The sequence below is a fragment of the Sus scrofa genome, chromosome 4, assembly GCF_054392235.1.
Source record: "Sus scrofa isolate SSC_HxYL_T2T_F1_AM1 chromosome 4, Sscrofa_HxYL_maternal_Yorkshire_Landrace_v2.0, whole genome shotgun sequence".
Classification (NCBI taxonomy): Eukaryota; Metazoa; Chordata; class Mammalia; order Artiodactyla; family Suidae; genus Sus; species Sus scrofa.
This window is the reverse complement of record NC_139386.1, coordinates 123,178,784-123,200,947: the sequence shown is the minus strand read 5'-3', so window position 1 is coordinate 123,200,947 and position 22,164 is coordinate 123,178,784. Positions and strand designations below refer to the sequence as shown.

Below are 22,164 nucleotides of genomic sequence, written 5' to 3'. Positions count from 1 at the left end.
GCCACAACAACACAGGATCTGAGCCATGTCTGTGACCTGCACCACAGCTCATGGAAATGCTGGATCCTTAACCCACTGAACGAGGCCAGGGATCAAACCTGCATCCTCATGGATGCTGTCAGATTCGTTTTGCTCAACCACGATGGGAAGTCTGAGAAAGCTTATAATTCTAAAATACCACCTTGATAAATAGCATTTTAGGTAATTTTCTAAGTGTCTTTATATGCTTATATAAAGTAAACTCATATATTTATTTTCTCCTTTGAAGATCACAACAATGTTAGAAGAATGCAGGGCAGATTTCTTGATTTTTTCCCAACATAGAGACAGACTCTAAGGGGGTGGAGTTAAGACTAAACTAAAACTTCATGACTCTCCCATTGATGTGATTTTCATGGTTCCAGCCTACATTTTAACATGTGGGATTTTATTCCTTCAGGAGTGGAGTTAGATACAGTTTTTAAAGCCTTCATTAAATTTTAGGAAAAAAACAAAAAATCTAGCATGATAAAAATAAGCATTTTTTATCATGAAGACTGTCAATTTAGTATTGATGGAACTCATCATGTGAAGCAGATTTATAATAAACTATTCTGTCAGATTACATAAAAACTATTTTTTCAGATTACATAAAATAGTAATTTGAATTAATAAAAATATTAAAACTGTGAAATTGCAATGGAAATTCTTTTTGAAATACCAAAGCTCTCCAGGGTTTTTGAAATAGTTTGTATTCACTTGATCTTAGCCAAAAGACCAAGAAGCGATAAAAGTTTGTTTTCATAAGAAGCTTCAACTTTTCCCTCCCGCAAAATTGCTCAGGAAGACCTTTCTTCATAGCACAAATGTAACCTTATTTTCACTTTTGCCCAAAAGATCATAAATTGAGAATGACACCTAAACTAATGAGATTTCATTGCATTCTTTTTCACCTCAAATTATTGAAGCAGCTAATTCAATCTATAATTAGCTGTACAAAATAAGGTCATAGCTACTGTTAACCGAGCACTTACTATGCCCAGGCTTTGTGCTATGCAATTTATGCTATCGAGTGTAACTTAACTAAATGATATGCTATGTTGTTGGAAAGGTTTTATGAACAAACCACTTAACTCTAAAATTCTGTATTATCCTAGCAAACATTTTAATACCATAAACTCTATAAGACATCCAACTTGTGTTGTTACAGTAGAATTTTCTAAATATGCATATATACAGTGTTAGAAATTTAGTCTCAGTGTTCTAGAGGCAAAATGGAGCTAATACCCATAGTCTCTGAATAGAATTTGCAGTGTAACAAAGCAGTTGGGAACATGTGTTTTAAAATTAAATAGAGCTGGGGTCAAACTGCAGCTCCACCAATTACTAGCTATGTGGCAACTTATTATACTTTTTTTTTTTTTTTTTTTTTTTGTCTCTTTTGGCATTTCTAGGGCCACTCCTGCAGTATATGGAGGTTCCCAGGCTAGGGGTCTAATCAGAGCTGTAGCCACTGGCCTACACCAGAGCCACAGCAACTTGGGATCCGAGCCTCATCTGTGACCTACACCACAGCTCACGGCAACGCCGGATCGTTAACCCACTGAGCAAGGGCAGGGACCAAACCTGCAACCTCATGGTTCCTCATCGGATTTGTTAACCACTGCGCCACGACGGGAACTCCCCGCAACTTATTATACTTGTGTGGGTCTCATGTTACAGGTGTCAAATATGTATAACATTCTATTTGATTTAATGAGATAATACAAATATAGCAATAGCACAAAGAATACATTCAATCAATGACAAACATCGATGATAAAGGTAAATGCAATACAATGGCAGAATTATGTTAGTTTTATAAAGTATTCTACAACATTGTATTCCCTACCCCTCTTTCTTTCCTTTTTCTTTTTTTGGTCTTTTGGTCTTTTAGGACCGCACCTGCAGCATATGGAGGTTCCCAGGTTAGGGGTCCAATCAGAGGTGTAGCAGCCAGCCTAGGCCACAGCAACGCCAGATCCAAGACGCATCTTCGACCTACACCACAGCTCACAGCAACTGGGGATCCTTAACCCACTGAGCAAGGCCAGGGATCAAACTGAGTCCTTATGGATGCTAGTCGGGCTCATTAACTGCTGAGCCAGGACTGGAACTCCCCTTCCCTCTCTTTCTTTATTGCTTCCCCATGGGGGCCAGACTCAATTAGGGCTAATTAGGTATAGTAACTCTCCACTTGCCTGGTGGTCACTCAGCAATTTAACCTTGTACACAGCTTCAGGCCCAAAACATCTAAATTAGTTGTCACACTGTCTCAGCAAAACCATACACTTTCTCCAGAGAAAAGGCACTTCAACTCTCAATTAGATTCTATTTTCTCTTTTCAGCACCTATTTCTTAACAAACTTGGTTATCCGTGTTTCCAGAAAGTTAGGAAGGAGAGTGATAGCTTGGCACAATGACTCTGCTAAGAAGCAGGCTGATAAATCAAAAAATCAGATTCAGAACTGCATTGTTCCCAGAACAGTGAATGTTTATTCACACGTCAATGCATAATCATAAAATATTTTAGGTTATACTCAATAGCTTCATTTTAAGAGGGAGTAAAATATATAGCTTAAAAGAAAACCAACTAAAAATAATAAAATTAAAATGACTCTCCTTAAATGGTTTTCAGAAGTTTTGGTGGAAAAGCTTTAGTTGTTTAGGAAAGTGAGGAGTCATCTGACTTCTTAAAACAGAGGTTAGAGGAGTTCCCTTCATGGCTCAGCAGAAATGAATCTGATTAGTATCCGTGAAGATGCAGGTTCAATCCCTGGCCTCACTCAGTGGGTTAAAGATCCAGCGTTGCCATGAGCTGCGGTGTAGATTGTAGATGCAGCTGGATCTGGCATTGCTATGGCTGTGGTGTAGGCCAGCAGTTGCAGCTCTGATTTGATCCCTAGCCTAGGAACCTCCATAATCTGTGGGTGCAGTCCTAAAAGACAAAAAATAGATAAAAAATTTAAAAATAAAATAGGAGTTCCCGTCATGGCGCAGTGGTTAGCGAATCCGACTAGGAACCACGAGGTTGCGGGTTCGGTCCCTGCCCTTGCTCAGTGGGTTAAGGATCCGGCGTTGCCGTGAGCTGTGGTGTAGGTTGCAGACGCGGCTCGGATCCTGCGTTGCTGTGGCTCTGGTGTAGGCCGGGGGCTACAGTTCCAATTCGAACCCTAGCCTGGGAACCTCCATATGCCTCGGGAGCGGCCCAAAGAAATAGCAAAAAGACAAAATAAATAAATAAAATAAAATAAAATAGAAGTTAGAGAAAGCCAGGTTAGCTGTAAAGAGGACTCAGGGCATGGCAATACTTTTTGTTTTTTATATTTTGGCTGCCCCCTTGGCAGTATATGGAAGTTTCCAGGCCAGGGAATGGTCCCAATCTGCTGCAGTAACAATGCTGGATCCACAAGAGAACCCCTATTGGCAACACTCTTAAAACTGACTTTATAGAAGACAGCTATACAACTGTACTGAGACATGGATTAGCTTTGATATAATCTTTATAATATTAACTAATTTCAATTTGTAAATAATAAGAAAGCTTCAATAAGTTATCTTCTAGGTTCTGGAGGCAACATGTTATCATGGAAAATATTCTGGACAAAGTCTCAGGACATCTAAGTTCTAAATTTGGCTCTGTCAGAGTTCCCGTCGTGGCGCAGTGGCTAACGAATCCGACTAGGAACAATGAGGTTGCGGGTTCGGTCCCTGCCCTTGCTCAGTGGGTTAGCGTTGCTGTGAGCTGTGGTGTAGGTTGCAGACTCGACTCGGATCCCAAGTTGCTGTGGCTCTGGCGTAGGCCAGAGACTACAGCTCCGATTAGACCCCTAGCCTGGGAGCCTCCATATGCCGCCGGAGCGGCCCAAAGAAATAGCAAAAAAAATAAAAATAAAAAAGACAAAAAAAATAAATAAATAAATTTGGCTCTGTCACTGTCTTTGGGCAAATCATACAACCTTTCTAGGTCAGGTTTAGTTTCTTCATCTGCTAAACCGGAATTCATCACGAAAAGGATAAACAAAATATTAAGTGTGATTATGCTATCAGTACTATATTATCATATAGCCTGTAGGACTAAGAGTCAGCCAGCCACTGTAATTCAGACTCATAGAGTTTTGAATTACACTACTGAAATGTCTTCATCTCAGCACTTCCAGACAGATTGCCAGTTTAGGGTTGTATCACAGAATTATATTCCACCTACATCAAAACTTCCTAGATGACGTAACTTTGGTGTATGTGTCACATAACTTTTATATTTCAGGAACTTCTGACATAGTCAGCTATTTGCTACCTTAGGGACAACACACTGTTTTAATATTCCTAACATTCTCATAATGAATTCCCTTTTGTCAGGACATCTACTGCTTATAAGTTCATGGTTGCTGCTGTTTCTGAAGGCCAGTCTCTTTGCTTCTCATTCGGCTTTTCCTTACTTATCTTTTTTACTTCTCTCCAAGAAGTTTGGCCTTCACACCATCACCAGTGAGTGTTTTGGTTTTGTATCAGTGGCAAATGGAGCAATCCCATTACGTGAGATTTAACTAGTGATTTTAACTAGTGATGCAGTGTTCAAAGCCTGAACCTTTAATTCCCAAGACAGCTTGTTGCTACTTTGAATACCAAAGTTTCCCGAAGGTAGGCCTCCACATAAATGAAGTATTTCTGTACATGTTTTTAACAGGATAACTGGTTAAAAGATAATCATGTATCACAGACTACCTTTTCCATTTTCCCAATTTCAGCTTCTAAACACCAAATCAAATACTTTTAAGTTATCAAAAGTAAACACTACTTTCAATTGGTATCCAATGACAAAAAGACAGACAGCAGTAATCGATTTGGCAAAATAGAGGAATATACATATACAGTACCTTTTAAGGCTTCCGTTTCTATATCTACTAATGGCTTTCCCACATAAGCAGTATCGTCTAGATTGTAATACAGTTTTTTAATGACTCCATCGTAACGACTAGTGATAGTAACAGAAGCTTTATCACTTTGAACTTCACAGATGCTATCAAACTGAGACACTGTATCTCCTTCTTTTACATACCTAAGAAAAAGACATAGGACACTTTTACACAAAAACAATAAGGCAAATCATTCTAATATAAATGCCACACTGAGTTAGATCAGTATCCATCCAGCCCCTCATTTGGTCCAGAGGGTACATCAAAGAATGTTTCAGAAAAGACTACAATGGCTCCTGAAGCCTCTTTGATATGTCTCCAAGAATTATAACCTTTTTTTTTTTTGGTCTTTTTGCCATTTCTTGGGCCGCTCCCGCGGCATACAGAGGTTCCCAGGCTAGCGGTCAAATCGGAGCTGTAGCTGCCAGCCTACGCCAGAGCCACAGCAACGCGGGATCTGAGCCATGTCTGTGACCTACCCCACAGCTCACGGCAACGCCGGATCCTTAACCCACTGAGCAAGGGCAGGGATCGAACCCGCAACCTCATGGTTCCTAATTGGATTCCTTAACCACTGCGCCACGACAGGAACTCCAAGAACTATAACATTTTTAAAAACAATTTTAGGAGGTCCCTGGAGGTTCAGTGGGTTAAAGATTCAGCATTGTTACTGCTGTGGCTTGGGTTGCTGCTGTGCTGGCCCAGGAATTTCTGCATGCCATGGATGTGGCCAAAACAAAAAACAAGCAAAACCGACAATTGAGAAAAGAATTCAGGAGTTCCCATTGTGGCACAGTGGGATTGGCGGCGTCTTGGAAGTGCTGGGACACAGTTTCAATCCTCAGCTCAGTGGGTTGAGGATCTGGCGTTGCTACAGTGTGGGTCACAGCTATGGCTTAGATCTGATCCCTGGCCTGGGAACTCCATATGTCATGGGGTGGCCAAATAATAATATTACTACTACTAATAAAATGTTCATAGATCTTTTTTTCTTTTTCAGCTGCACCCATGGCATATGAAGTTCCTGGGGCAGGGACTGAATCCAAGCAAGGAGCTGCTGGTCTATGCCACATCTGCAGCAACACTGGGTCCTTAACCCACTATGCCGGGCCTGGGATCAAGCTGGCACCTCCACAGATACAAGCCTGATTCTTAACCCACTGCACCACTAGGGGAACTAATCCAAAAATTGAATTAAACTGTGAGGTTTTCTGCCTAATCAATTTCTTGGAAGAAAGTCTAAAATCATATTTTAAAAGTGTTATTTTTCTTTTACTGTCTTGGCCTTTATCAAACTTTAAGGGATGACTATTATTTCTAGAATTGTCAAAAATTTGATATTCTCAATACATATCCTTTTAGTTTGAGTTCTTAGTCTTTGTTTCTAAAATGGCTAGTAAGTTTCAGAGTCAGGCTCTTTGATTTGAGGTACACTGCTCTTTCCTTGATCTCACAATGACAGAGATACAGCTGTAAGGTACATCTGTCCTATGACAGTTCTCTTCTAACCTACACAGCAATTATGAGACCTGCAGAGAAACAATGCTCAGATGACTAAATCAGATTCTCTCTCTCTTGTTTTTTTTTTTTTTTTTTGCTTTTTAGGGCCACACCTAAGGCATATGGAGGTCCCCAGGCTAGGGGTCGAATTGGAGCTACAGCTGCCAGTCCATACCACAGCCAAAGCAATGCCAGATCTGAGCCAAGTCTGCCACCTACACCACAGCTTATGGCAATGCCAGATCCTTAACCCACTGAGCAAGGCCAGGGATCAAACCTGCATCATCATGGATGCTGGTCAGATTTGTTAACCACTGAGTCATAACAGGAACTCCTGAATCAGATTCCTAAAATAATCTTCTTTTCTTTTCTTTTTCTTTTTTGTCTTTTGTCTTTTTAGGGCCGTTCCCGAGGCATATGGAGGTTCCCAGGCCAGGGGTCTAATCAGAGCTGTAGCTGCCAGCCTATGCCAGAGCCACAGCAACATGGGATCTAAGCCCAAGTCTGCAACCTACACCACAGCAACGCCAGATCCTTTAACCCACTGAGCAAGGCCAGGGATCGAACCCACAACTTCATGGTTCCTAGTCGGATTCATTTCTGCTGTGCCACGACGGGAACCCCTCTGTTCTTTTTTTAATGACAATGTCTTTAATTCGAATTCCTTTCTCCATTCTGGTGTACTTTTTTTCGTTTCTTTTTTCTTTTTAGGGCTGAATCTTTGGCATATAGATCAGAACTGCAGGTGTTAGCCTGCACCACAGCCACAGCAATGCAGGATCTGAGCCGCATCTATGACCTATGCCATAGCTCATGGCAATGCTGGGTCCTTAACCCACTGAGTGAGGCCAAAGATCAAACCCACATCCTCATGGATACTAGTGGGTTCGTTACTGCTGAGCCACAAAAGGAATGCCTTAAAAGGATCTTTAACAGTATAAAACTATTGGAGAAAATCTACTGACTCACCTTAACTGCTACTTATAGAAACCTTTAAAAATTTGTTTAGGACACAGAAGTGTTTTCCAGAAAATGGGAAAGGAAGAAAAAGGGTAGAGGCAGATAACTAAACAGATAAATAAATAACTAAATAGAGGTCTTTTGTTTGTTTCATGTTTTGAGGTTTTTTTTTAAACATTTTTTAAAACATTTTTTTAACCTTTTTGAAAAAAAATTTTTTTGGCCATACCCAGGCATGCAGAAGTTCCTGGGCCAGGGATTGAACCTGCACTGCAGCAGTGACTCAAGCCACAGCAGTGACAACACTGGATCCTAAACCACTGAGCCACCAGGGAATTCCAGAAAAATTATTTTTTGAATCTTGCCTTTAATATATTCTAAAAATATAGGTACACTGTCAGGTAATGGTGAGCCAAATGTACCTGCAATCTTCCTGAAGTCATTTTCAGTAAAGAAAGCTTTGACTACATGATGACTTTATTTATTTATTTATTTATTTATTTTTTTAATTTTCCCACTGTACAGCAAGGGGGTCAGGTTATCCTTACATGTATACATTGCAATTACAGTTTTTCCCCCAACATGATGACTTTAAAGTAATTTGGGAAGAAGCTCTAAGTTCATACATTAACTGCTTTTCAGAACACACAGTCACATCAATTTAAAGTCTTTTAGAGGCTAATTTCTCTCTTTAAACTGAAGTGAGGGGTGGACAATGAAACATTTTTTTTAAAAAAAGAGGAAAAGATGATGCTTAACAAATTACATCAAATAAAAATGCCATGATGCATAAGCAACTGTGTCGATAGAATACTGACAACATAAACAAAGTTTATCTTGTTGCTTTAAAAAAGATCAATTGGAGTGCCCGTCGTGGCGCAGTGGTTAACGAATCCGACTAGGAACCATGAGGTTGTGGGTTCGATCCCTGGCCTTGCTCAGTGGGTTAAGGATCTGGCGTTGCTGTCAGCTGTGGTGGAGGTTGCAGACGTGGCTTGGATCTGGCGTTGCTGTGGCTGTGGCGTAGGCCGGTGGCTACAGCTCTGATTAGACCCCTAGCCTGGGAACCTCCATATACTGCAGGAGTGGCCCTAGAAATGCCAAAAAAGACCAAAAAAAAGATCATTATAAGGAGTTCCCATTGTGACTCTGTGGTTAACAAACCCAACTAGTATCCATGAGGACTCAAGTTTGATCCTTGACCTTGCTCAGTATTGCCATGAGCTGTGCTGTAGGTTGCAGATGCAGCTTGGATCTGGCATTGCTGTGGCTGGGGTGTAGGCCAGTGGCTAAGCCTCCAATTCAACCCCTAGCCTGGGAACCTCCATATGCCAGGGATGTGGCCCTAAAAAGACAAAAAAAAAAAAAAGACCATTATATGTAACAGAAGGAGGTTTCTCAATTTAAATAGATTTCTATTTTTATTCAAATTATTTTTATACTTACCTAAATTTTTTTTGGAGCCCTGTTGTGGTTCAGCGGGTTAAGAACCCAACTAGTATCCATAAAGATGTGGGTTTGATCCCAGGCCTCACTGAACAGGTTAAGGATCCAGTGTTGCTGCAGGCTGCAGCACAAGTTGTGGATGTGGCTTGGATCTGGCATTGCTGTGGCTATGGCATAGGGTGGATGGAAACTGTGGCTCTGATTCAGCTCCTAGCCAGGGACTTCCATACACTGCAGGTGGCACCCTAAAATGAAAAAAAAAAAAAAATTTTTTTTTTCCCCATAATAACTTACCATTCTTTAACAGTTACTTCTCTAATCCCTTCTCCGATGTCTGAGAGTTTGAACTGAACGATCTGTCCCTGTAAAACTTCCAAGACAAGAGAGAAATGATCTCATTAAATATGTAATATAGTGTTAATAGACAGAGGCTTTGACATCTAAAATTAGAAAATATTCTCAAGCAGAGGCAGAAATCATCCCATTTTATACATTTAAAAAAGTATTTTATAATATTTAAAAGCATAACCCTCATTCATAACCATCCAAGATTTATATAAATTGTTCAGTGACACAGACCTATTGATATTGCCACAGAACTGACATTTTTCCTTTTTTTTCCTCTGGCCTCACTCTCAACATGTGAAAGTTCCTAGGCCAGGGACAGAACCCTTGCACAGCAGTGATCCAAGCTGCTGCAGTGGTAACACCAGATTTGCCAGATTCTTTTTTTTTTTTTTTGCCTTTTTTTTGCTATTTCTTGGGCCGCTCCCGTGGCATATGGAGGTTCCCAGGCTAGGGGTCAAATCAGAGGTGTAGCCACCGGCCTACACCAGAGTCACAGCAACATGGGATCTGAGCCGCGTCTGCAAGCCACACCACAGCTCACGGCAATGCCGGATCCTTAACCCACTGAGCAAGGCCAGGGACCGAACCCGAAACCTCATGGTTCCTAGTCGGATTCGTTAACCACTGCGCCACGATGGGAACTCCCAAGATTTGCCAGATTCTTAATGCAATGCACCACAAGAGAACTCCCAAAACTGACATTTTCTGTCTTCCAAAACAATGTTCTTTTAAAGGGTATAGAAGGCCCTTGCAACAAATGAGACTTTGGGAGTTCTCGTTGTGGCGCAGTGGAAATAAATTCGACTAGTATCTATGAGGATGCAGGTTCAATCCCTGGCCTTACTCAGTGGGTCGAGGATCTAGTGTTGCCATGAGCTGTGGTGAAGGTCACAGATGTGACTCGGATCCTGTGTTGCTGTGGCTGTGGCACAGGCTGGCAGCTACAGCTCTGATTTGACCCCTAGCCTGGGAACTTCCATATGCCTCTGCTTCGGCCCTAAAAAACAAGAAAACAAATGAGATTTTGCAACAATAGCAATAAACAAAAATAGAACAAGATATTGTACGAAGGGAGATTCAGTTGGATCTCCTGGTTTTATGTTATGAAACAATAATAAACATTAATGACTGACTCTTAAAACTCTTTTGCCTTCATATAACTCATCTCATTCTTAGTGCCTAAAGATCAGGCAGATCCATATCTAGAAGATTTGCCCAAACTATGTTCTGCCAACTTATAATTACATTTTAGTCTTTTCTTTCCCTTCCCAATTTTTTTCTTCTTGGCCGTGCCCTCAGCATGTGGAAATTACTGGGCAAGGGATCGAAGGGATGGATCCTGAGCCACAGCAGCAACTCCAGCCATAGCAGGGATAATGCCAGATACCTAACTGGCATTTTTTCACTCTTCCCATTTTTCACTCCTTTTCAAATGTCTACACCCTTTTCATGAGAGTTAGATGCCAATGATACTTTACAGTAATTATTCCTAAGACAGAAAGTATTTCTAGGCAACAGAAAGTACGTACGGATCCTCTCAGTTTTCCAAATTAGCAAATGGCTTTGAACTGATTGAAAAGTGCTCCTCTGTCTTTAAACTGCTATTAATCAAAACTGTTTTATAACATACATAAGCCAATGAGGTAGGAACATTTTCTTTAAAAAATACGAAATCAGTAGCTAAGAAATACTGGAGTTCCTGTTGTGGTGCATGGGAAACAAATCCGACTAGGAACCATGAGATTGTGGGTTTGATCCCTGGCCTCACTCAGTGGGTTAAAGATCTGGCATTGCCATGAGCTGGGGCATAGGTCACAGACGCAGCTGATCTGGTATTGCTATGGCTCTGGTGTAGGCCAGTGGCTACAGCTCTGATTCAGCTTGTAGCCTAGGAACCGCCATATGCCGCAGGTGCGGACCTAAAAAGCCAAAAATTAATTAAAGAGTAGTGGGAGTTCCTGTCATGGCTCAGTGGCTAATGAATCCGACTAGGAACCATGAGGTTGTAGGTTCGATCCCTGGCCTCGCTCAGTGGGTTAAGGATCCGGTGTTGCTATGAGCTGGGGTGTAGGTCGCAGTCACGGCTCGGATCCCAAGTTGCTGTGGCTCTGGCGTAGGCTGGCGGCTACAGCTCCGATTGGATCCCTAACCTGGGAACCTCCATATGCTGCAGGTGCGGCCGTAGAAGACAAAAAAAAAAAAAGAAGGCCGAAAGAACCGGTTCCTAACACTGTGAAGATAAAGTATTATATGAAAGAGGAGTAGGAGAAGGGGAGCCAAAAAAAAAAAAAAAAAACAGAGAATTGGATAGATGTGGGGAGAGCAAGGAGGGCCAGGCTAGAAGTAAAAGGTCAGCTTTTTTTTTCACATTAAGTCTTCAAGTGCTGAATAAGACACAGAACGTTATGTCCTACAGGCTATTTTGAGATCATACTTACCAGCACTTGTTTTCAGCAAATGATGAGGATGACTATACTTGAATGAAGGAGCACCAAAGGAACAAACATATTTTGGCTTTAAAACATGAACATTACCGCTTGTTTGAAAGTAGCGGACACAAATCTAGAGAGGAGCGAACAACAAAGTAAAAGCTTTTATAAATGACCTTAATGGCTTGACTTTACATATACACTGAATCTCAAGTCTATTCTAAAAACAGAACAATCACTATCACAATAAAAATAATATAAAGTTATGTAGGCTGAAATCAGGACACTGGCAGCAATGACAAGTTTCTGATGTATTTCTGGTCAACAAATCAAAGGAATTCTAGCTCCAGCACAGAGAATATTTTGTTGTTCTTTTGTTTAGTAAAACTGTATCCTTAGAGTCAGATTATGATCGTAGCCTAAAATTCTCTAGGAAAAGTAAAAAATTTTCACAATGTATTCTGTATAAACACATCAGCTTGTAGTTATACTTGAGTCATTAAAGACTTCTTAAAATAAAACAACTAAAGAATTCAAAACTGGAGTTCCCGTCGTGGCGCAGTGGTTAACGAATCCGACTAGGAACCATGAGATTGCGGGTTCGATCCCTGCCCTTGCTCAGTGGGCTAAAGGATCTGGCGTTGCCGTGAGCTGTGGTGTAGGTTGCAGACGCGGCTCGGATCCCCTGTTGCTGTGGCTCTGGCGTAGGCTGGCAGCTACAGCTCCGATTGGACCCCTAGCCTGGGAACCTCCATATGCCGCAGGAGCGGCCCAAGAAATGGCAAAAAGACAAAAAAAAAAAAAAAAAAAAAGAGTTCAAAACTGACATCTAAAGACCATGAAAAACATATGCAATACTATACTTAAAGGTTTTCTTATTGCACTTTATAGATGACTTTAGATTTAACTACTTTACATAAAATCTTAAAATAATAAAATACATTATAGAAATAAGTAGGACTGAAGGTTATTTCATTTGATATATCAAAACCTAAGTATCTGAAAGGCAGACTATTTTATTTTGAAAGTTAACTTTTCAATGTTATTAATGCCTGATTAACTACATCACACTTTTTTTTTTGTCTTTTGTCTTTTTAAGGCCACACCCGAGGCATATGGAGGTTCCCAGGCTAGGGGTCAAACTGGAGCTGTAGCTGCCAGCCTCACCACAGCCACAGAATCACTAGGGCAGAGCCGTGTCTTCGACCTACACCACAGCTCACGGCAATGCTGGGCCCTTAACCCACTGAGCAAGGCCAGGGATCGAACCTGCAACCTCATGGTTCCTAGTCGGACTCACTTCTGTTGTGACATGACGGGAACTCCTCTTGGGGTTTTTTAATTAAAAAAAATTTTTTTGGCTGTGCCCATTGCATGTGGAAATTCCTGGGCCAGGGATCTAACCCACATCACAGCAGCAACCTGAGCTGCTGCAGAGACAATGCTGGATCTTTGCTGCACCACAAGAGAACTCTCCCCCCGCCTTTTTTTTTCTTTTTAAGATTTCATACATGAGTGATACCATACAGCATTTTTATTTCTCTGACTTATTTTACTTAGGATAATGCTTTTCAAGTCTATCCATGTAGCTGCAAATGGCAAAATTCCTTTTTTATGGCTAAGTAGTACTCCACTGTATATATACATATATAGTTATAATATATATTATAGTCATGCTATAATATATATTTATGAACTAGAACTTCTCACAGCTGATAATATCAAAGCTCAGATCTTCTTGATCATTACATAAGTTAATGGGCATGTAGGGAGCTTCCATATCTTGGAAATTGTAAATAATACTGCTATGACATTGGGGTGCATTTATCTTTTCCAATTAGTATTTTGTTTTGGATATGTACCCAGGAGTGGAACTGCTGGGTCATATGGGAGGTCTATTTTTAGTTTTTTTGAGAGACCTTCATACTGTTTCCCAAAATGGCTACATCTACTTATCTTCCCACTCATAGTGGACCAAGGGCCCCTTTTTTCCACATCCTCACCAATATTTGTTATTTATCTTCTTCCTGATGATAACCATTCTGACAAGTGTGTGGTGATATTTCATTGTGGTTTTAATTTGTATTTCCCTGATGATTAGCAATGTTAGCATCTTTTCATGTGCCTATGGCCACCTGCATTTCTTCTTTGGAAAAATGTTACCCCCTCCCACTTTTTTGCTTTTTAGGGCCTCACCTGTGGCATATGAAGTTCCCAGGGTAGGGGTCAAGTCAGAACTGCTGCTGGCCTACACCACTGCCACAGTAACTTGGGATCCAAGCCTCGTCTGTGACCTACACCACAGCTCACAGCAACATCGGATCCTTAACCCACTGAGCAAGGCCAGGGAATGAACCTGCATCTTCATGGCTATTAGTCAGGTTCGTTACTGCTGAGCCATAATGGGAACTCCCTCTTCTGTCCAATTTTTAATTGCAGTTCGTTTTGTTTTTGTTTTTTTTTTTTGTTTGTTTGTTTGTTTTTTTGATATTGAGTTGTATGAGCTGTTTATAAATGCTGGATAGTAATTCCTTATTTGTCATATCATTTGCAAATATTTTCTCTCTTTTTTGTCTTTTCTAGGGCCGCTTCTGCGGCACATGGAGATTCCCAGACTAGGGGTCAAATTGGAGCTGTAGCCGCCAGCCTACGCCAGAGCAACAGCAACACGGGATCCAAGCCACGTCTGCAACCCACACCACAGCTCACGGCAACACTGGATCCTTAACCCACTGAGCAAGGCCAGGGATCGAACCCGCAACCTCATGGTTCCTAGTCAGATTCGTTAACCACTGAGCCATGACGGGAACTCCGAAAATATTTTCTCTTATTCAGAAAGCTGTCTTCTCATTTTGTTTATAGTCTCCTTTGTTTTGTAAAAGCTTTTAAGTTTAATTAGGTCCCATTCGTTTCTATTTCCTTTACTTTTTTTCCCCTTCTTTGGCCATCCCACAGCAGATGAAGTTCCCAGGCTAGGGATCAGATCCAAACCACAGTTGCAGCAACACTGGATCATTTAATGAACACACTGCCCCTGCCAGGGATCAAACCCATTCCTCACAGTGACTGGAACTGATAGAGTAGGATTGATTTTTTTGTTTTATTGTTTTTTTTCTCTTTCATTTTACAGTAGGATTCTTTTTTTTTTTTGTCTTTTTGCTATTTCTTTGGGCCGCTTCCGAAGCATACGGAGGTTCCCAGGCTAGGGGTCCAATTGGAGCTATAGCCGCTGGCCTATGCCAGAGCCACAGCAACTCGGGATTTGAGCCGCGTCTGCAACCTACACCACAGCTCACGGCAACGCCAGATCCTTAACCCACTAAGCAAGGGCAGGGACCGAACCCGCAACCTCATGGTTCCTGGTCAGATTTGTTAACCACTGTGCCACAACGGGAACTCCCTCATTTTACAGTAGGATTCTTAAGCCACTGTACCACAGCAGGAACGCCTCCGGCCTTTCATTTAGATCTTTAATCCACTCTGAATTTATTTTTGTGTATGGTGTTAAAATACTTTAATTTCATCCTCTCACATGTAGCTGTTCAATTTTCTCAGCACCACTTAATCAAGAGACTCATTTCTCCACTGCATATTCTTGTTTTGTTGTAGATTAATTAACTGTAACTGTGTGGGTTTATTTCTGGTCTCTCTATCCTGCTCTATTGGTCTATGTGTCTGTTTTTATGCCACTACTGTACTGTTTTGATGACTCTAGCTTTGCAGTATAGTCAAAAGTCAGGGAGCATAGACTTTTCCAGCTCTATTTTTCTTTCTCAAGATTGTTTTGGCTACTGGGGGTCTTTTGTGTTTCCACATAAATTTTAAAATTATTTGTTCTAGTTCTGTGAAAAATGCCATTGGTATTTTGATAGGAATTGCAATGATTCTATAGATTGCCTTGGGAAGTAGTCATTTTAACTATATTGATTCTTCCAAGAACATGGTACATTTTTCTATTTGTGTCATCTTCAATTTCAATTTATTAAAGCCTGATGAACATCACATTTTTAGACATAAACTACAGAAATTTCTAATTTTCTTAGTATAGCTGAGGATACTGGTATGTATTTGAAATTTTTCATTAATGTAGGAGTTACTTTTACTTAAAAAATTACCATATATTATCATGTACTTTAGTGGTGATTAGCCCCTAAAATTTAATTTATACATATTGTGTATTATAGTCATGTTATAATACATATTTATGAACTAGAATTTTGTTATTTTTCTTACAGCTAATAAAATATAAAAACCAAATACTTGGTTTACTGACAAGAATAATACATTTAAATTCTTTTATTTACTTATTTATTTTTGTCTCTTTTTTTGCCATTTCTTGGGCTGCTCCCATGGCATATGGAGGTTTCCAGGCTAGGGGTCAAATTGGAGCTGTAGCCACCGGCCTACACCACAGCCACAGCAACTCGGGATCCAAGCTGCATCTGCGACCTACACCACAGCTCACGGCAACACCAGATCCTTAGCCCATTGAGCGAGGCCAGGGATCGAACCCACAACTTCATGGTTCCTAGTTGGATTCGTTAACCACTTCACCACGACGGGAACTTCCACATTTAAATTCTTATGTAATCTTTCATTTTATTTTTTTTAGGGCTGAGCCTGCATGAAGTTCCCAGGCTAGGGGTTGAATCAGAGTTGTAGCCGCTGGCCTACACCACAGCCACAGCAATGCCAGATCTGAGCTGCATCTGTGAACTTCACCACAGCTCATGGCAATGCCGGATTCTTAATCCACTGAGTGAGGCCAGGGATTGAACCTGCGTCCTCATGGATACTAGTCAGATTCGTTTCCACTGAGCCATGACAGGAACTCCTAATTTTTCACTTTAATTTCCAGGCTGTTACTGGATTTCTGAAGGCAAAGAAAAAGTAAAGAACCCGTTCCTAAAACATGAATAATCTTCAATTGTACATTTTAGCTTTAAAGGAACTAATCTTTTTTTTGGCTGCACCTGTGGCACACAGAAGTTCCTAGGCCACGGACTAAATCCATGGCACAGCAGCAGCAGTGAAAATGTCAGATCCTTAATCCAGTAAACCACCAGGGAACTCATTAAAGCAACTAATCTTTTTTTTTTTTTTTTCTTTTGTTTCTTTTTTGGCTATACCTGCAGCACCTGGAAGTTCCCAGGCCTAGGCCAAGGACCAAATTCAAGCCACAGCTACAAATTACACCATAGCTGCAGCAATGCCAGATCCTTAACTCACTGCACTAGGCCAGGGATTGAACCTGTGCCACCACAGAGACAATGCCAGATCATTCACCTACGAGCCACAGCAGGAACTCCCAAAGCAATTAATCTGTATAATCTCTATATTATATTCTTATTAACAACAACATGCAGGCTATGAATATAAAGCCTAACTAAAATAACTAAAATTGATAGCTTAAAACTTAGCAGGAAATGAAAAAGTTCTCTTTCCTAAACACCCCCATTTTGTCTGTTTTTCGTTTCTCCTTTAACTCTCAAAAACTGGGCTCTTGGTCAACAACAGAATCAAAGGAATAAATCAATCTCTGTTGCCTCAGACATTACACAATTTAGGGACTGTAAATGAAAGTGCTGAGTTATACAGATTCACCTCAATATAACTTAAATGGGTTCATATTTTTAAACCCTTTGAAAGAAAATTAAACTACTAGAAGATTCTATCTTCAACAACCTAACTTATTGCAAAACTATTAATGGGTTAAAGGAGGCAAAAACTATCAAACTTAACATGTATTGAGAACCTACTATGCTCTGGGTACTTTAAAGGTCATGCATCTGGAATGCATCTTTTTTTTTTTTTTTAGCATTCCCTTTCTCTTATTTAATTTTTTAAGGTTTTATTTTTTCCATTACAATTGATTTACATGTTCTTTCATCATTTTGTTTTCTTCCCTACCCCCTGCATCTTCTTTTTACCTCAGTTACTTTTTAGAATAGGCACATTAGCCCTCTTTAACAACTCAGAGACTAAAGATCAGAAAGGGAAAGTAATTTGTCCAAGATCACACAGCAAAAGAATGGCAAAACTCAGCTCTGATGACAAGTAAATTTGATTCCAAAATCCAGACTCATTCTATCACACCACATGACTACAAATTAGGAGAAATAATCTCTGTTCTCTAGGACTTTCCAACCTAGTTGAGACAACAAAGACACACACATACCACGTATTCTCCTCTCTCATACATGGGCAGGTATGCTCAAAGTTCTTGTAATAAACACAAATAACAAGTGTTAAAGAAGTTTATGTAGGAGTTCCCACCCTGGCACAGCGGAGACACATCCAACTAATATCCATAAGGGTGCGCATTTGATCCCTGGCCTTGCTCAACAGTTTAAGGAACCGGCATTGCCCTGAGCTGTTGTGTGGTATTGGTCACAGATGAGGTTTGGATCCCACATTGCTGGTGCAGGCTGGCAGCTGCAGCTCCAATTTGACCCCCAGCCTGGGAACTTCCATGTGCTGCAGGTACAACTCTTAAAAAAAAAAAAGTTTACATAGAGATTTTTTTAAAGATTGACTTGACCTAGGAAGGCTTCCTGAAGAAAGATTTAAGCTGGGCCTTGCATAACAGGTATAAGTAAATAAAGAAAAGCAGTACACTTTTATAGCAGAGGAAACACTAAACAAAGGTACTGAAGCAAGAACTTGGTTAGCATGTGTCCTAGGGCAGTGGGTAACCTGATTTGGCTTGATCAAATTTCTCAAAGGGGGCAGAGGAAGGAGTTCAAGGACCAAACTGCTGATGACTATAAAGATCAGCATAAGGAGCTTGAACTCACACATTATGGGTTATTAAAGAACAAGGATTAAGAAATTAATCTAGTTGTATATTTTTTTTTAATAATTAGACTACAACAGGTAAAGCCTGGAGAGAGGGCAAAGTTAAGACACTATTATTGTATGTGAGGTGTAAAATGGTAGGCTCCTTCCTGGCTGAGGTGATTGAGTGGAAAAAAGAAAACAAGCAACACAAATGCAATAGGCATTATGTGATAAACAGGGACTGAATGGCTATCAGGACAATGTTAAAACACATTAGCAAAGCTGCCAAATAAGAGGATAAAAAGGAAAATAGAAGCTTAAAAATGGGAGTTCCCATCGTGGCTCAATGGTTAACGAATCCACTAGGAACCACGAGTTTGCAGATTCGATCCCTGGCCTTGCTCAGTGGGTTAAAGATTGGCGTTGCCGTGAGCTGTGGTATGGGTCAGAGATGCTATTCGACCCCTAGCCTGGGAACCTCCATGTGATGCAGGAGCGGCCCTAGAAAAGGCAAAAAGACAAAAAAAAAAAAAAAAAAAAAAAAGCTTAAAAACAGAAGGGCGAAGAAAAAAGTAGGAAAGGCATTTTTTTTTCTGAATTCATTTTTCTTCTTTTACAAGCAACACAAAAAATAGAAAGCAATGAAAAGAAGGTTTAGCAGATTCATATAATAAGGAAATAAATTAGTAATAATTCAACAGGCAGTTGCTGAGCACAACTTAAGACAGGATTGCTTGCACTTGGGAATTCAAAGCTAAATAAGATACAGAATAGAGTCTCTGAATTCAAATTTCTTACACTTTACTGGAGGAAGACAGTCAAAATAGAAAAATTCAAGATGATAGGGTAAATTAATCAAGAGTCAAATGCATGATGTCATATGGAGTATAAACACAACATAAGCGTTTCTTAATAATTCACTATAGGTGATAAGACCTCTTGTTGCTTATAATTTTTACAACAGATGAAAAAAGAAGACTTATTACTGAGTTGTTCAACAAATGTTTATCGAGTACATACTATGTACCAGGCACTTAGAGAACAAAATTCATGTGATTCCTTCCCTTATGGAAGGAACAGTCCATACTGTAAAAAGTAAAAATAACCCTGGCGATTACAACAGTGTTAAAATGGGAGAGACAGTGTTAAGAAAACATAAGGAGGGACCCTACCTGTAGAAAGTGAACTTGAAGTAAGATCTAAGGGATGAGAAGGAGTCACCCATAGGTGAGATGTGTTGCAGATAAGACTGTTAGAGGATTAAGGCAAGTCTTTAAACCAGAGGAAATGCATGTGCAGAGGTTTGGAGTTCAGAGAGGGAGAGAACAGTCTGTGTTCAAGTAACTGAAATTGTTCAATATACTTCTGGTGTAGTTATTAGTGTGGGCTGATAGTAAAGCATCAGTGTCAGGGTTGAGCGGGTGAGTTTTAGCAAGGAATGAGGCCTGAGAGATTGGAAATTGCTCATAAATTGCTTCACAGTCATCTGAATTCTAAGGATTTTGCTGAAATCAGTTTTAAGCAAGGTAATGACATTCTCAAATGTATGTCTTACACCATAAGATCACTCTGGCAACACTATGGAGAATGAGTTGGCAAGGCACAAGATAAGAGGTAGAAGCCCAGTTTAGGAAGATCTAGGGATTATCTGTAATTGGAGACAGGGACTAGATTTTTTTTTTTTTTTTTTTTTTTTTTTTTTTTTTTGTCTTTTTGGGCCGCTCCCGCGGCATATGGAGGTTCCCAGGCTAGGGGTCGAATTGGAGCTGTAGCCACCGGCCTACACCACAGTCACAGCAACGTGGGATCCGAGCCGCGTCTGCAACCTACACCACAGCTCACGGCAACGCCGGATCATTAACCCACTGAGCAAGGGCAGGGACCGAACCCGCAACCTCATGGTTCCTAGTCGGATTCGTTAACCACTGCGCCACGACGGGAACTCCAGGGACTAGATTTTTGAGAGACTTCCAGGCTAGAATCAAGAGAACCAGGTTTGAGGGTTTAGTTACAGAGCCTAGGGTCTAATGCGGCTTGGAGGCCTTAGAGCAAACACTGTGAGATGGCTCAAGACTAGCCCTTCCAAGCTCCCCTGTAACACAGTTCTAGCCAGTGAGTCTCAGTGTTTCAACACTTTCTTTCTTTCTTTGAACACATAGTTATAGCAGCCGTCCCGTGATCCTGAGAGAAAGGCCAAATGAACTGATGAAATAAGAACCCTGATAAGGATGAACCATTTAATCAGTGCCAGGTGCCACCTGTCAGGTGTTTTGTATACACAGGTACTTAACACAGGTACTTATTTGTATACACATGTACATATTGATTGGGTTTATTACTTAATAGCTGACAAACACCTAATACACATTCAATTTGAAGATTTCCAGGAGAGTAAGACATATGATAGGTCTGGAGTAGAGCTGGCTCAGAGATGGGAACTTCAGGAATCATCAGCATATAAATGGCAACTTAAATCAAAGAACTGGATGAGGTAACCCAGGACGTGCATGAAATACAGACTGCCAAGTCAGAACCTTTAGAAACACCAATATTTACCAGTTAGGCAGGGAAAAAGGAGGAGGTTGGGATCAAGTGTTCAAAGATGTGGGAAGAGTAATATCGGGAAGTTGGTGTCAGAGAAAACAAGGATGAAGAGCTTTCAAAAGAAGGCAGGCTTTCTTCTGGTTACCTCCTACTTAGTTTTCACAAATTTCAAATCTCACAGTATTTTCTGGGCATTTGCCTCATCTTTTCGTGCTGTGCTGTAATTGCTTGTTTAATATCCTTCTCTCTCTGCCCTGTGCCAGACAGCACGGCTGTAATTAAACTGAGAGGGTAGAGTTCAGTCTAGTCTTATTCACATTTGCATCCCCAATTCCTAGCACTGTACCTGCTACATAGCAGGCTCTTGAAAGGTTTTGTAACGTCAGGGGTCGAACACTGTAGAAAAATCCAAAAGAGTGGACTCAGGACGATAAACGCTATGCAAATAGGACGAAACACTATGCTTACAGGGATGTTAACAGTTTCATCTCAGCAAAGGGAACTGTGTCAAAGGGGAGACAAGAAGGGGAAATAGTGGTGAATGGTAACTCTGGTGATACAAAAGTTTGGAAAGATACCGGTGCAGATGTAGGAGGCAAGTATAAGCCCAAAGAACAAAGCTTGAACCTCTCCGCTGCTCAAGCAAGGACTTAAGGAGTTGTTTCCTTGCCCAGTCTCCTCCTCTGGACTGTAAATTCCTCGAGGGCAGGAGTCGTAATTACCAGCGTCCGGGACAAAGAGATGCTCAATAAATGCTGAATGAATATAGTATATCTCCGTACCTCCAGTGCCCGGTACCCAGAGGGTGCTCAGTGAAAGGCTACTGGGCCAAAGTCGAGCTGGGCTTTGGGGTTCAGATGGAGCGGGAGGAAGACCGGGTTACCTCAGAAGCGCACGCAGGTAAGGAGAGAAACTGGGTCTCCAGCCAGGTTGGCTCGCCACCTTCGCTGCCCTTCGTTGTGCACACATCCCTCCACCTTTCCATCACGCGAGACCTGCACGCGAGGCACTCGGAGGACAAAGTTAACACACCTCCCCCAGGTGACGCCGGACAACCACATCTTCCCGACCTCAGATCTGCCCAACCTGCTTACCAGCCGCCCAGCATTGCGGCTCCAGGTCCTCAGCACACGCGCTGCAGCCATCTTACTCCGGAAATGACAACTGCTCCGGGGTTGGAAGAGCTGCCCCGGCGGGGACCTATCCGGAGCCGGAAAACGCGC

The 22,164-nt window shown here is 41.1% G+C and overlaps 1 protein-coding gene across 5 annotated transcripts in view; it reads right to left on the bottom strand.

Moving 5' to 3' along the window:
* Positions 1–22,100, bottom strand: part of DBT (dihydrolipoamide branched chain transacylase E2) — a 39,274-nt gene extending 17,174 nt beyond the window's left edge. For 2 of the 5 annotated variants that reach the window (XR_014844661.1, XM_085023863.1), the window contains exons 1-5: positions 22,036–22,100; positions 21,825–21,936; positions 11,627–11,750; positions 9,135–9,210; positions 4,896–5,077 (exon numbers count right to left, since the gene is read on the bottom strand). Coding sequence is in view for 4 of the 5 variants with exons in the window: in XM_085023863.1 (XP_084879989.1) it covers positions 4,896–5,077; positions 9,135–9,210; positions 11,627–11,750; positions 21,825–21,936; positions 22,036–22,049 (508 nt within the window). In the remaining variant the exon portion in view is untranslated. Of the gene's footprint in view, positions 1–4,895; positions 5,078–9,134; positions 9,211–11,626; positions 11,751–21,824 lie in introns of all 5 variants that reach the window. The other 3 variants (XM_003481505.5, XM_085023864.1, XM_013997349.3) reach the window with 2 other exon arrangements.
* Positions 22,101–22,164: the final 64 nt, after the last annotated feature.